Source organism: Cervus canadensis, chromosome 11, assembly GCF_019320065.1.
Source record: "Cervus canadensis isolate Bull #8, Minnesota chromosome 11, ASM1932006v1, whole genome shotgun sequence".
Lineage (NCBI taxonomy): Eukaryota > Metazoa > Chordata > Mammalia > Artiodactyla > Cervidae > Cervus > Cervus canadensis.
In genome coordinates this window covers 14083638-14098288 of record NC_057396.1, presented here as the reverse complement: position 1 = coordinate 14098288, position 14651 = coordinate 14083638, and the positions used below count along the sequence as shown (strand labels likewise).

The following is a 14651-nucleotide window of genomic DNA, read 5'->3' as shown; positions in this document are numbered from 1 at the left end:
AAGTGGTGTTGGGAAAGTTGGACACCTTCATATTAATAAATGAAGTCAGAACACACACACACCATTCATAAAAATAGACTCAAAATGGCTTAAAGACTTAAATATAAGACATGACACCGTACAACTCCCAGAAGAAAACAGAGGCAAAACATTTTCTGACATCAATAGTATCAATGTTTTCTTAGCTCACTCTCCCAAGGCAATAGAAATGAAAGCCAAAAGCGGGGCGGGGGTGGGAGGCACCTAATGAAACATACAAGCGATCGCACAGCAAAGGAAACCATAAGCAAAACAAAAAGACAACCTGCAGAATGAGAAACAATATTTATGATGCTACTGACAAGGGCTTAATTTTCAAAATATACAAACAGCTCATAAAATTCAACAACTGAAAAAACAAATAACTCAGTCAAAAAATGGGCAAAAGACCTACAGACATCTCTCCAAAAATAACATACAGATGGCTAATTAGCACATGAAACAATGCTCAACATCACCCTTCTTCAGGAGATCTTCCTGAACTCAGGGATCAAACCTGTGTCTCTTATGTCTCCTGCATTGGCAGGTTGGTTCCACTAGCACCACCTGGGAAGCCCAATGATTAGGGAAATGCAAATAAAAACTACAGTGAGATACCACCTCAAAGCAGTGGGAATGGCCATCATTAAAACAAACAAATGCTAGAGAGGGTGTGGAGAAAATGGAATCCTCCTACATTGTTTGGGGGGGATGTAAAACACTGTGGAGGTTCCTCAGAAAACTAAAATTTGGAGTTGCCATATGATCCAACATTCTCGCTCCAGGGCACATACCCAAACAAAAACTATAATTCAAAAAGATACAAGCACCAGTTCAAGATGGCAGAGTAGAAGGATGTGTATTCATCTCCTCCTGCAAGAACACCAAAATTGCAACTAGTTGTTGAACAACCATCAACAGGAGGACCCAGGAACCCACCAACAAAAGATACTTCATGTCCAAAGACAAAGAAGAAACTGCAGCAAGATGGTAGGAGGGGCACAATCACGATAAAGTCAAATCCCATACCTGCTGGGTGGGTGACCCACAAACTGGAGAACAATAATACCAAAGAAGTTCTCCCACTGCTATGAAGGTTCTGAACCCCACATCAGGCTTCCCAGTCTGGGGATCAGACAAAGGAACTGAATCTCCAGGGACTCTGGCCTTGAAGGCCAGCATGATTTTATTATAGGTCTTCCACAGGACTGGAGGAAACAAAGACTCCAGTCTTGGAGGGCACAAACAAAATCTTGTGCATACCAACATCCAGAGGAAAGGAGCAGGGACCCCACAGGGGACTGAACCAAAACTACCAGCTACTGTTGGAGGGTCTCCTGTAGAGGTGAGGGTCACCAGGGGCTCACCACAGGTCACTTCAGGCCAAACAACTACCAGGGAGGGAGTGCACCCCACCCATCAGCAGAAATTTGAATTAAAGCTTTACTAAGCAAAGCCCTGTCCACCAGTTTAGTTCAGTTCAGTTGCTCAGTCGTGTCTGACTCTTTGCAACCCCATGGACTGCAGCACGCCAGGCTTCCCTGTCCATCACCAACTCCCAGAATTTACTCAAACTCATGTCCATCGAGTTGGTGATGCCATCCAACCATCTCATCCTCTGTCATCCCCTTCTCCTCGCACCTTCAATCTTTCCCAGCATCAGGGTCTTTTCTAGTGAGTCAGTTCTTCGCATCAGGTGGCCAAAGTATTGGAATTTCAGTTTCAGCATCTGTCCTTCCAATGAATATTCAGGACTGATTTTCTTTAGGATAGACTGGTTCTTGCAGTCCAAGGGACTCTCAAGAGTCTTCTCCAACACCACAGTTCAAAAGCATCAGTTCTTGGGCATTCAACTTTCTTTATAGTCCAACTCTCACATCCATACATGACTACTGGAAAAACCATAGCTTTGACTAGACAGACCTTTGTTGGCAAAGTAATGTCTCTGCTTTTTAATATGCTGTCTAGGTTGTTCATAACTTTCTCCAAGGAGCAAGCATCTTTGAATTTCATGGCTCTAGTCACCATCTGCAGTGATTTTGGAGCCCAAGAAAATAAAGTCTGTCACTGTTTCCATTTTTTGTCCATCTATTAGCCATGAAGTGATGGGACTAGATGCCATGATCTTAGCTTTTTGAATGTTGAGTTTTAAGCCAGATTTTTCACTCTCCTCTTTCACTTTCATCACGAGGCTCTTTAGTTCCTCTCCACTTTCTGTCATAAGGATGGCGTCATCTGCGTATCTGAGGTTATTGATATTTCTCCCAGCAATCTTGATTCCAGCTTGTGCTTCATCCAGCTCAGCATTTTGCCTGATGTACTCTGCATTTAAGTTAAATAAGCAGGGTGACAATATACAACCTTGACATACTCCTTTCACAATTTGGAACCAGTCTGTTGTTCCAGGTCTGGTTCTAACTGTTGCTTGTTGACTTGCGTACAGATTTCTCAGGAGGCAGGTAAGGTGGCCTGGTATTCTCATCTCTTCAAGAATTTTCCACAGTTTGTTGTGATCCACACAGTCAAAGGCTTTGGCATAGTCAATAAAGCAGAAGTAGATGTTTTTCTGGAATTCTCTTGTTTTTCCATGGTCCAGCAGATGTTAGCAATTTGATCTCTGGTTCCTCTGCCTTTTCTATATCCAGCTTGAGCACCTGGACATTCACGGTTCACACACTGTTGAAGCCTGGCTTGGAGAATTTTGAGCATTACCCTGCTAGTGTGTGAATGAGTGCAATTGTGTGGTAGTTTGAACATTCTTTGGCATTGCCTGTCTTTGGGATTGGAAACTAGTATATACAGGATGGATAAACAAGGTCCTACTGTATATAGCACAGTGAACTATATTCAATATACTATGATAAACCATAATGGGGAAGAATAGAAAAAAGGACATGTCTATATAACTGAATTACTCTTCTGTATAGCAAAAATCAGCACAAGATTGTAAATCAACTACATTTAGATAACAACAACAACAAAAAAAAACAGGTGAAAAAAAACAACAGGCCCACTGAGAAAGAAGCCCAGTAATCTGCATTCCAACCATTGTTTTTAGGTATTTCTTTTGTTCACTGACGTTTGATAACCTCTAGCTCAAATGAAGAACTGTTTAATAAACCCCAAATAAAGCCTAGGCAGGAAGTGATTTCTCACTGTTCTATTTATAAGAATGTTCACTCTTTCTTAGTTCCACCAAACAGCCATAACAAATCTCCAGTCTTCCAAGATATTTCCGGCTCCCCTACTCCCTAAATCACTGTACGCTGAAATTTTCAATTTTATGAGATGCTCCGAGCTTACAGCACATAAGTCTAGATCTTCAGATCCTGTCCTGAAGTGATATTTAAGGAACAAGGTTTTTTCACTCTGTCTAATAATGCATTTTTGGTGACAGCAGCCCACTTTCTGACAAACATTTCCCACCAGAAAGAGAGCTGTACAGAAAATATAAGCAGACTTCTACAGGAGACTGGGAGAGTTGTTACATTTACCTAATTTCTTAAAATATAAATGGGCCTCTCAAGGAGTTACAGCAGAGGGATACTTTTCCATTTTCTTTCTTTTTAGCACAACTTCATTCTGAAGTTTTGCTTTAAAAGGCAAGAGTAAGTAAAATTCAAACAGGTTTGCATACATGAAAGTATCTCTCAGAGACCAGGTATGAAATCTATTTTGTTTGATTGAACCAAACATAACACAGGAAAAAATTAAACAAAAGAGAAATAACAATAGTTAGATAAACAACAATAATATTAATAAATTATTAATATAATAATAATTCTTAAACAAGAACATATTTCACTTATTCTGAACATTTAATTGAAAATCCATTAAGTATTACATACCATACTAAATGCAAGATAAAAATAAGAGCATTGAAATGAGTCAGAATTTAAATAGCAGAACTTTGATTTTTGACCTAATCATTGGTTTAAGCATCAAATACGGGCCTGCAAAGAAGGTGTAGTTCTTAAAGGCCTAGCCAGCTCTTGTAAATATTTTCCCTACTTATGCCACATAATTTTTTTCTTCCTAGATGTGTGTGAAATTCACAGTAAACAGTGTTTATACCTAGAGATAACCCATTAATTTCACTACCAACTCAAAAAAACATATAGGTTTTTTTTAAAAAATTTTTACTTTCAGCTCCATATGACAGAGGCAACAAGATAAAACAAAAAAGGACTTCCCTGGTTGTCCAGTGGTAGAGAATCTGTTTGCCAGTGCAGGGAAATAGGTTTGCTCCCTGGTCCAGGAACATTACATGTACTGTCAGCAATTAGGCCCATACTCAACAACTACTAAAGCCTACACATTCTAGAGCCCATGCATTGCAACTACTGAGGGCTTTGCCACTGCAACAAGAAGCTGCAACTAGAGTTAACTCTGCCCAGTTGTGGGTGTGTCTGGTGGTACACGTAAAGTCTGATGCTGTGAAGAACAATATTGCACAGGAACCTGGACTGGCTAGGTCCATGAATCAAGGTAAATTGGACGTGGTCAAATAGCAGATGGCAAGAGTAAACATCGACATTTTAGTCATCAGTGAACTAAAAAGGACTGGAATGGGTGAATTTAATTCAGATGACCACTATCATCTGAATATCATTATCATCTTACCTAATAATGTGGGCAAAAATCCTTTAGAAGAAATGGAGTAGCCCTCATAGCCAACCAAAGAGTCCAAAATGGAGTAGTTGGTTGCAATCTCAAAAATGACAGAATGATCTCTGTTCGATTCCAAGGCAAACCATTCAATATCATAGCAATCCAAGTCTATGTCCCAACCACTGATGCCAAAGTAGCTGAAGCTGAACAGTTGTATGAAGACCTATAAGATCTTCTAGAACTAACACCCAAAAAAGATGTCATTTTCATCATAGAGGATTAGAATGCAAAAGTAAAAAGTTAAGAGATACCTGGAGTAACAGGCAAGTTTGACCTTGGAGTACAAAATGAAGCAAGGGAAAAGCTAACAGAGTTTGGCAAAAGAATACACTGGGCATAGCAAACACCCTCTTCCGACAACAAGAATTGACTCTACACATAGACATCAACAGATGGTCAATACCAAAAGCAGATTGATTACATTCTTTGCAACCAAAGATGGAGAAGCTCTATATAGTTAGCAAACACAAGATTCGGAGCTGACTGCCACTCAGATCATGGGCTCATTTCAAAATTCAGATTTAAGTTGAAGAAAGTAGGTAAAACCCCTGGGCCATTCAGTTACAACCCAAATCCAATCCCTTATGATTATACAGTGGAAGTGACAAATAGATTCAACAGATTAGGTTTGACAGAGTGCCTGAAGAATTATAGACAGAGGTTCACTGCATTGTATGGGAAGCAGTGACCAAAACCATCCCCAAGAAAGAAATGAAACAAGGCAAAATACTTATCTAAGGAAGCCTTACAAATAGCTTAGAAAAGAAGAGAAGCAAAAGGCAAAGGAGAAAGGGAAAGATATACCCAATTGAATGCAGAGTTCCAAAGAACAGCAAGGAGAGATAAGAAAGCCTTCTTAAGTGAACAATGCAAAGAAATAGAGGAATACAATAGAATGGGAAAAACTAGAGATCTCTTCAAGAAAATTAGCAATACTAAAGGAATATATCATGCAAAGAACGACACACTAAAGGACAGAAACAGCAAGGATCTAACAAGCAGAAGAGATTAAGATGAGTGGCAAGAATACACAGAAGAACTGTACAAAAAAGGTCTTAATGACTCAGATAATCACAATGGTTTGGTCACTTACCTGACATCCTGGAATGTGAAGCCAAGTAGGCCTTAGGAAGCATTACTAAAAACAAAGCTAGTGGAGGTGATGGAATTCCATCTGAGCTATTTATAAATCTATTTATAAATCTAAAATATGACGCTGTTAAAGTGCCCTGGTGGCTCAGATGGTAAAGCATCTGCCCACAATGCGATCCCTGGGTTGGGAAAATCTTCTGGAGAAGGAAATGGCACCCCACTCCAGTCCTCTTGCCTGGAAAATCCCATGGATGGAGGAGCATCATAGGCTACAGTCCATGGGGTCGCAAAGAGTCAGACATGATTGAGCGACTTCACTTCACATGCCAGCAAATCTGGAAAACTCAGCAATTGCCACAGTACTGGAAAAAAGTCAGTTTTCATTCCAATCCCAAAGAAGGGCAATGCCAAAGAATGTTCAAACTACCACACAATTGCACTCATTTCACATGCTAGCAAATCCCTCAACAGTACGTAATTATATAATTCAACGGTATGTGAACAAAGAACTTTCAGATGTAGAAGCTGGATTTAGAAAAGGCAGAGAACCAGAGACCTAATTGCCAACATCCACTGGATCATAGAAAAAACAAAATACCTCGTGCAAAATGCTGGGCTGGATGAAGCACAAGCTGGAATCAAGATTGCCAGGAGGAATATCTACAACCTCACATGTGCAGATGACACCACCTAATGGCAGAAAGTGAAGAGGAACTAAAGAGCCTCTTGATGAGTGTGAAAAAGAAGGACAGGAAAGCCTGACAAGCTGCACTCCACGGCACTTGTAAAGAGTTGGACATAGCTCAGCAACTGAACAACAATAGCAACCCCTCTCACACACCTCAGAGTACTTCAAGGTAGATAAACTATATAGTAAAAATGATTATATAATTACATTACCTCTAATCACTGATGTCATTTCCCATAGTCAAAATTTATCTTTAAAATGAAGGTCCAACAACTGAGCTGGTAGAATAAATAAAGTGCCTTACACAAAACATAAAAGTTATTAGTTGGGTCACTGTTGTATCTCACAGCCTAAGCCTTTGAACATACATACAAATTATTTTGAATGCAATGGATGGGGAACTCTTGAAATTCTCAGGCAAGTGAAATAAACAATTTTTCTTTCAGCTAATGATTTTTCCTAAGTTAAAAATAATTTGCATTGAAATACCTATTTTTGACCAAATACATATGTTGTAATACTTTTATGGAATTTATAGTAATGGTAGTCATACTGCCACATAACATTCAACAGTTTGACAGAAAGTTTTGAATCTGTAATGGTTACACATTTTATGTACTCACATGAGTCACAGCCAGGGAGCCAAAAATGGGCTCCACTTTTAATTTTTTAATGGATAGACTGGGCAATGCCAATAAAATTTACACCTTATCAATTCTTTTAGGTACATGTTATCAGTTGACCTATGAACTCTTTTAATAAGGTTGTTATTGTTGTTTAGTCACTAAGTCATGTCTGACTTTGGGACCCCAGGCTGCCAGGCTCCTCTAAGAAATCATGGGATTTCTCAGACAAGAATACTGGAGTGGTTTGCCATTTCTTACTACTGAGCCACCAGGGAAGCCTTTTGTAGTAAGGTTATTAATAAGTAAGGTCTTCCCAGGCGGCATTAGTAGTGAAGAATCTGCCTGCCAACGCAGGAGACAAAAGAGATGCGGGTTCAATCCTTATGTCAGGAAGATCCCCTGGAGGGGAGCATGGCAATCCAATCCAGTATTCTTGCCTGGAGAATCCCACGGAGAGAGGAGCCTTTACAGGCTATAGCCTTAGCACTCATACACTCATAAGTAAGTTACTGAGAAAAAACAAAAAATTATAGATCATTTGGAGGCATTTAAATTTGACTGAAGTTAATGAATTGCAGCTTAAACTATCATTTATCAAGTTCAAGAAATTCTACAAGAAATATTCCTCCTCTTTCACAACACAGCTATAAGGTAGTCATGATTCCTACTTCACAAAATAGAAAACTAAGGCTCTGAGAAGGTAGGAGTTGGCTTTCCCAGGGTCTTAGATATAGTAAAGGGCTCAGAAAGGAGTTATTCAGATTGTCTGTCAAAAAACATATGCCTGTACTTTCAACTCTGCCACGTTATTTCTGATGACTAGGGATGAAGTAGAGAAAAGTAATAGAAATAGAAAATAGAATATTTTCTATAGAAACAGAAAAGGCCATTAAATTCTGATTTCAGATTGTAGTGTCTAATTTATACAAAAGTGAAAGCATTAAACTGCTAGAATACATTTTGTTTAATTTTTAATTTTAATGAATTTATTGCTCAGAAGTTTACAACCCATAACTTCAAAATCTTAAAATTCCAATTAAAACACATAAATGTGTCAAATATCTTACCTCACAAATATATTTTACATACTTTTCATGATTTACATGTTAGTTACACTTACAATTTCTAAGGTTTTATTTAAGGCCTTATACATCACAGAGTTCATTTTATTTAGTGAGAGGCTAAATATGTATTTTTTATGCTCTTTCAATTTTTCATTGGCTTATATCAATAAAATTTCCTTTCCAAAAACAATTTTGCTTTTTTGCTACTTAAATTCAAGCTTCCCTTCCTTTTTCTTTCCTCGCTGTTCTTTACTTCTTGGACTAATCCTTATGTAAGTAGCTTTCCTCCCCTTACATGCCATCCGTGCAATTCTGTTACTTTTCTTCCTGTCATTCTGCTATCTATAGCTTCGGAAGTCTTCAAAGTCACCTATAATGTGCCTGGAGGGCTACAGTCCTTGGGGTCACAAAGAGTTGGACATGACTGAGCAACTGAGCATGCAAACAAATGTTTTAACAGCTAGTAGTGCTCAGACAAGAGACCTAAGAAAGCCTTGCCCCCAGGTGATTTCTGAGAGTATCTTCACTGATAAGCTGACATTAGCAAACCCAAAACTGAGGTCAAAGTGATAGGGGTCTAAGCAATCATCATTCATAAAAATAAAATGAAAATAAAATGAGATCCCAAATTTACCCTTGATGCAAAAAGTCCCAGCTATTTCTTCGTATGTGTTCCCAAGTAAATTATTGCAAAATAAATAACACAATAAGTGATTTATACCAGATCTTTAGGATTATTTTTCTCTTTATGGCTGCACCCCAGAGATCTGCAGTGAACAAAACCAACCAAAGTGGAGGATAAAACTTCCCCTAAATATCTCTGCAGCAACTGGAGTTCTTATATTTTCCCTCAATACAGTTTACTTAGAATAAAAGCTATAATTAAAGTTTCATGAGGTTGAAGAATGGGAAAGTTTTATTTGGCAATTCTATCACCAATGCTTTGCACAATACTTGCCACATAGCAGACCCTCAAATATTTTTTAACAACTAATTGGAAAAAATAGTACTTTGATGCCCCTACTTGAGAAATTAATCGACTTTCCTCAGTTTTAAAACTCATATGTCCTTGCTTTTTATTTCATATGCCACTGTGAGAGTTTATTGAAAACTTATTTAACTTACATGCTTATTTAACTTAAAACTTATTTAACTTACACCCAAAATGCTGGGCTAGATGAAGCTCGGGCTAGATGAAGCTCAAGCTGGAATCAAGATTGCCAAGAGAAATACCAATAACCTCAGATATGCAGATGACACCACCCTATTGGCAGAAAGTGAAGAGGAACTAAAGGGCTTCTTGATGAAGGTGAAAGAAGAGAGTGAAAAAGCTGGCTTAAAACTTAACATTCAAAAAACAATGATCATGGCATCCAGGCCCATCACTTCATGGCTAATAGATGGGCAAAAAATGGAAACAGTGACAGACTTTATTTTCTTGGGCTCCAAAATCACTACAGATAGAGACTGCTTACTCCTTGTAAGAAAAGCTATGAAAAATGTAGACAGCATATTAAAAAAGCAGAGACATCACTTTGCCAACAAAGGTCCATATAGTCAAAGCTATGGTTGGAGTCATGTATGGATGTGAAAGTTGGACCATAAAGAGGGCTGAACCTCAAAGAATAGATGTTTTCTAACTGGTGTTGGAGAAAACTCTTGAGAGTCCATTGAACTGCAAGGAGATCAAACCAGTCAATCCTAAAGGAAATCAACCCTGAATATTCATTGGAAGGACTGATGCTGAAGCTGAAGCTCCAATACTTTGGCCACCTGATGGGAAGAGCCAACTCATTGGTAAAGACCTGGATGCTGGGAAAGATTGAAGGCAGGAGAAGGGGACGACAGAGGATGAAATTGTTGGATGGCATCTCTGATTCAATGGACATGAGTTTGACAAGCTCTGGGAGATAATGAAGGACAGGGAAGCCTGGTGTGCTGCAGTCCATGAGGTTACAAAGTGTCAGACATGACTGAGTGACTGACTGAGTGACTGAACAACACTGAAAGCATGACGATACCTGTCTTCATAGAATGCCAGAACAGGGAGAGGCTTTAAATGTAATAATCTACAGAAAAGAATGATCCTAGATAGTAAAAGTGATATACATGTATTTAGTTATCCAAGGCACAGCGAATGAGAACCAGGTCTCCTGAATTCTGGATTTTTTTTCAAATTCATCAGTTCAATTTACTTTTATTATTAAAATGTTATGAAGTATTATAACCTGTATAGCTAATATCAATGCAGCTATTAGTATCTCTTAAAATATCAAAAACCTGAGTTTGAATATTCCATTGACCAAATTACTAGCTGAATTACTTGGCAATATCATAGTATTTATTAAATGTATTTCCATTTCCCTACTTGCAAATTATTCTGCATAAAAAAGAAGGAAATCTCCAGTGATCAAAACAACATTCCACAATGAGACCACTATGAAGACAAGAGCTTCCATAGCAATGCAAGAAGGTTTGCAAAACTCAAAACAATTAGAAATTTCCATCTAAGAATGCTCTGATAATGGCTGTTCTCAGAGTTTTTTGGGTTTGGGTTATTTTGCTTGTTCATTCATTTTTAAGTTGTTCAGCTCTAATGAAAGGACACTGGATAGGACATAAGTGTTTCCAGAGGAGTTTAGAATGCTGACAACGTAGGAGAACAAATTTACAGTAATTTTTTGAAGTAGTGTTCTTGTTTGCCAAACAAAAGAAAATGGGGGTAGAGAACACAGAATAGTCACTGCTTTGAAATATACTGTTTTGTGTTACCAAGTCCACTGTTGATATGGTGAGTCAATGAGAACTGGTTTACACATGTCTTAGGAAGTTGGAATTGTTACATTATATTCACCTATATGTTTTCAGCATTACAGGTGAAAAAGCTTTTTCAAAATAGAAAAGAATTACAGGATGGAAAGTACATACAGCTGTTGCTTATTTCTGATTATCACAATTATTTTCAAATTTCTTATCTAAACACCTGATTACATGTTTTTTTAATCTGGCAAAGAGCCAAAGTCATTCAAATTTTACGTTTATAAAAGGTAAAAGTCAGAGACTGTTTCTTCCCTCTTATTTTGGCAATAAATAGTAGCATTCAATTTCTTTTATCTATTTCTAATATAAGTCACCGAGAGTAGTCTTATGTTAAACTGGCATTACCAAAGGCACTGCCACAACTTTTGAAAAATTTGTAAATTTTTATTTTTAGGGAAAAAAAAAAACCTTCCAGAATTATAAAAACAATTCCCACAAAAATCTAATACTTATCTTTAGTAAAATTATCATATTAGATATGAATCTGTTACAATGAAGAATTAGTATATTGCACAAATGTTGCTTTGGGCACTGACACAAAACTACATATGCACAGGATTACTGGACTCCTTTTATAAAGGCTTAAGTTCAACAATTTGCAACATCAAATAGTTCCTAAAAGTGTGCTTCCTGGGAAATATTTGCATTAATAATAGCAAACAGTAGCTAACCTATTGAGTTTTGTGCCTAGGTTCTCAATGGAAGAAGTGGCAAAAAGGTATTTGAAGGGAAAATGCACAAAAAAGGAAGATGACTGAAACAGCAGTCTCATTGCTACAGGAAAAGGCCATACTCCATCAAGGCAACAGCCCCAGGCTATTTGCAGGACTGCCTGGTACAAGTTCCCAGTCTCTCTGGATCCGATTCTTTCTCAAGGCCCTCCTACCATGAACTGCAAGAGCACTTTCAAGAGGGAGACTCAAGAGTAGGCAAACAAGATCACTGTTCAGATTCACTTTGGAAACTTTAAAGAAGTAAAAGTCTCAGAGACGGGTAGCTAAAAGTGCTTTCCGAAGTTGAAATCCGTGTAACCAGTCAAGGTGCAAATAAAAAGCAGCTTTGGTTTAACAGTGAATCTCTTTAGCATTCTGTCTGCAATGGAGTTCCTTCAAAACAGAGCTCACACAGTCTGAGAAAGACTGAAACAGAACTCTGGCATTGCTGCAAAGATTAAAAGTCAAGAGAAGCTGAAATGCTTGACCAGGAAGGAGGCAGAGTGCTCTGGAAAGATGCCAAGAATCATAGGGAGTCTGGAGTACACCTGGACCTGATGACACAGCCATCCCGAATGAGCACAAGTTAGAGCTAGGCAGGCATTTATTCATTCAACAGATAGTTGCTCGGGGCCTAACATAAGGAAACTGAAAAACTGAGGGAGAATGCACTAAAGAATCCAGGGGACAGAGAGTGAAGGATGAGGTAGGGGTGCGAGAAACAGAAGAGAGAGTTTAGAAAACCAAATACCCGGGTTACCCACAGAAGAAGATAGAGCCAATAAATGACCAGTGACCAAGAAAAAATACATTCGGTGGTGAGAAAACGAGATGAGAGGGCTCTTCATCAAAAGGCAACTCAAAAAATTATATGACAACCAGTCCCTAAAGACTGAGAAAAGGAATGCAACATATGAAGGCAGTTAGCTTGCAGAATTCAAAGATGTCAGAGAAGGTCATGCTAAGAGCAAGAGAGTGGCGGGGGGCCGGGGGGGGGGCGGAAGAGGGGAAGAGTTTCCTGGGAGTAGGGGTTCCTGTGGGATGCTGGAGAAGAGAGGAGACACAGCGCCTGGGAAAGTTTGGGGGAAAGAAAACAGGTGGGTGAGAAGGAGCCGTCGAGTCGTCAGGGTGACTGCGACGAAGGAGGTTGCAAATGCTGGAGGTGGGCAGACAGACCTTTGAATCAGGAGCTCCCCCGGAGGAGTGAAGTCTCACTCCATGCCCGTATCCCAGTGCCCCCTTCCACCAGGGCCCGAAGTCCAGGTCTCTCCCGGGGGTCATCGGGAACTAGGCCGGCCTAGGCCCCGCCACCCCCCGGCGGCGGGGCTCTTGGCACGCGGCGGGACCAGCCTGGCGCCCACCCGCCCGGTCCGCGTCCTTCCTCCCGAGGCTCGGCCCTGCTCCCGTCTCTACTCACCGAGGGCGCCGTCAGACGGCTGATGCTCTCGCCCAGCGAGTCCAGGTTGACCCGCCTCCGGCGCTGCGCTCGCCTGGCCCCGGCCGTGGCGGCGCTGACTGCGGCGGCTGCTGCTGCGCCGGCCGCCGGGACTCGGGCGGAGACGAGCGCCGCGCTGGGCTCGAACGGCCCGGGCGCGCTGCGGCCGCCGTTCCAGCAGAGCCTGGACAACGGGCACTCCACCTCCTCCTCGGGGCTGGTCTCCAGATAGTCGGAGCCCAGGGAGCTGAAGGACTCGGACGAAATCTTCCTCCGAGACATGCTGTCGGCGCTGCGGCGGCCGAGGCGGCGGCGGCGGCGGCAGGGATACGGGCGGCGGCGGCGGTTGCACCGGCGGCGTTAGGGGCGCTGCTGCCGCGGGGCGACGGGGCAGGGCTGCTCGGCCGGGAGGGCGGCCCCGGAGCCGCGGAGCCTCGGGAGCCGACTGCTCATGGCGGGAACTTGCAGCGCCGCGCTGCTCTGGGCCCGCGTTCGCCGGCCGCTGCCGCCTCGGCGCGCGCCTGGACGCGTCTCCGCGGTCGCTCTCCGGCTCGTGGGGAGGCTGCGAGCCCGGGGGCGGCCGGGCGGGGAGGCGGCGGCCGCGCGGCCGCGGAAGCAGAAGCTCGCGCCGCCCGCGCGCCCAGCTCGCCCCTGGTGCCCCCGCTCCGCCCGCCCTTCCCTCCCGCCTCCCCTCGCCTCGCCGCCCGCCTCCTGCCTCCGCGCGCCCCCTCCTCCGCGCCGTCTCTCCGCAGCCGTCACGTGTCGCCTTCGCACCCACTGGAAGTCTCTGCCTCTGTGCTGTCGCCACGTTTCGGGAGCAACGGGGACACTTCGGCGCCGTCCTCTGAGCGCCACCCCAGCTCCCGCCGTCCCCACCTCCTCGCGGAAGAGGCAGCTGAGGAGCAGACGGGGCCCCGGAGGCCCTGAGACAGGGGGGCACCCGGCCGGGACGGAACACCTGCCTCTGCAGCCGCCTCGGGGAAGCCTGAGGGCGTGGAACTGGGGTCCATCATTTAGAGTCCATCATCGATCTTTCCCTCCGAGTTCATTTGGGAAGTCCTGAGGCCAAGGGGGAAAGCCGAGGGGTCCAGCCCGCCCATGCCCAAGGAGTCGCTTACAAGGGAAGGGGAGGGCCCACCCACCCTGCTGGAGCAGCAGCTGGTGTGGACGGGTGTTCTCCTCCTCGGCCGAGGCTGCGTGGGCTTGTAGATAGCCCAGAGCCGAGAGGCAGTGAATGAGGACAGCGTCTGCTTGGGCAAGAGCCCTGTTGCCGAGCATCGACCTGGCTGGGCGAGCCCGGGCCCCTGGCCCCCCGCCTCGGTGCTGGTGCTGGACAGCTCCGCTGGCCACCTGGAGCCGCGCTTGCAGGCGCAGTCCCTCCACGGACTCCACCACCTAGGAGCCGGGGAATGACACTACCCTTCATTCTCCTGGCGCTTTGCTCCAAATATGCGATCTATTCGGGCTAGGCTGCAAATGCTGCTCGGGAAAGCCAAGGGGAGTGAGAGAAAGACTTTTCAAAGC

General features: G+C 42.7%; 1 protein-coding gene across 1 annotated transcript in view; it reads right to left on the bottom strand.

Annotated features, from left to right (window-relative positions):
- Positions 1–13627, bottom strand: part of GUCY1A2 (guanylate cyclase 1 soluble subunit alpha 2) — a 437093-nt gene extending 423466 nt beyond the window's left edge. Inside the window, exon 1 of the mRNA XM_043481195.1 lies at positions 13110–13627. Within this exon, the coding sequence (XP_043337130.1) occupies positions 13110–13409 (300 nt within the window). The 5' untranslated portion in view covers positions 13410–13627. The remainder of the gene's footprint in view (positions 1–13109) is intronic.
- Positions 13628–14651: the final 1024 nt, after the last annotated feature.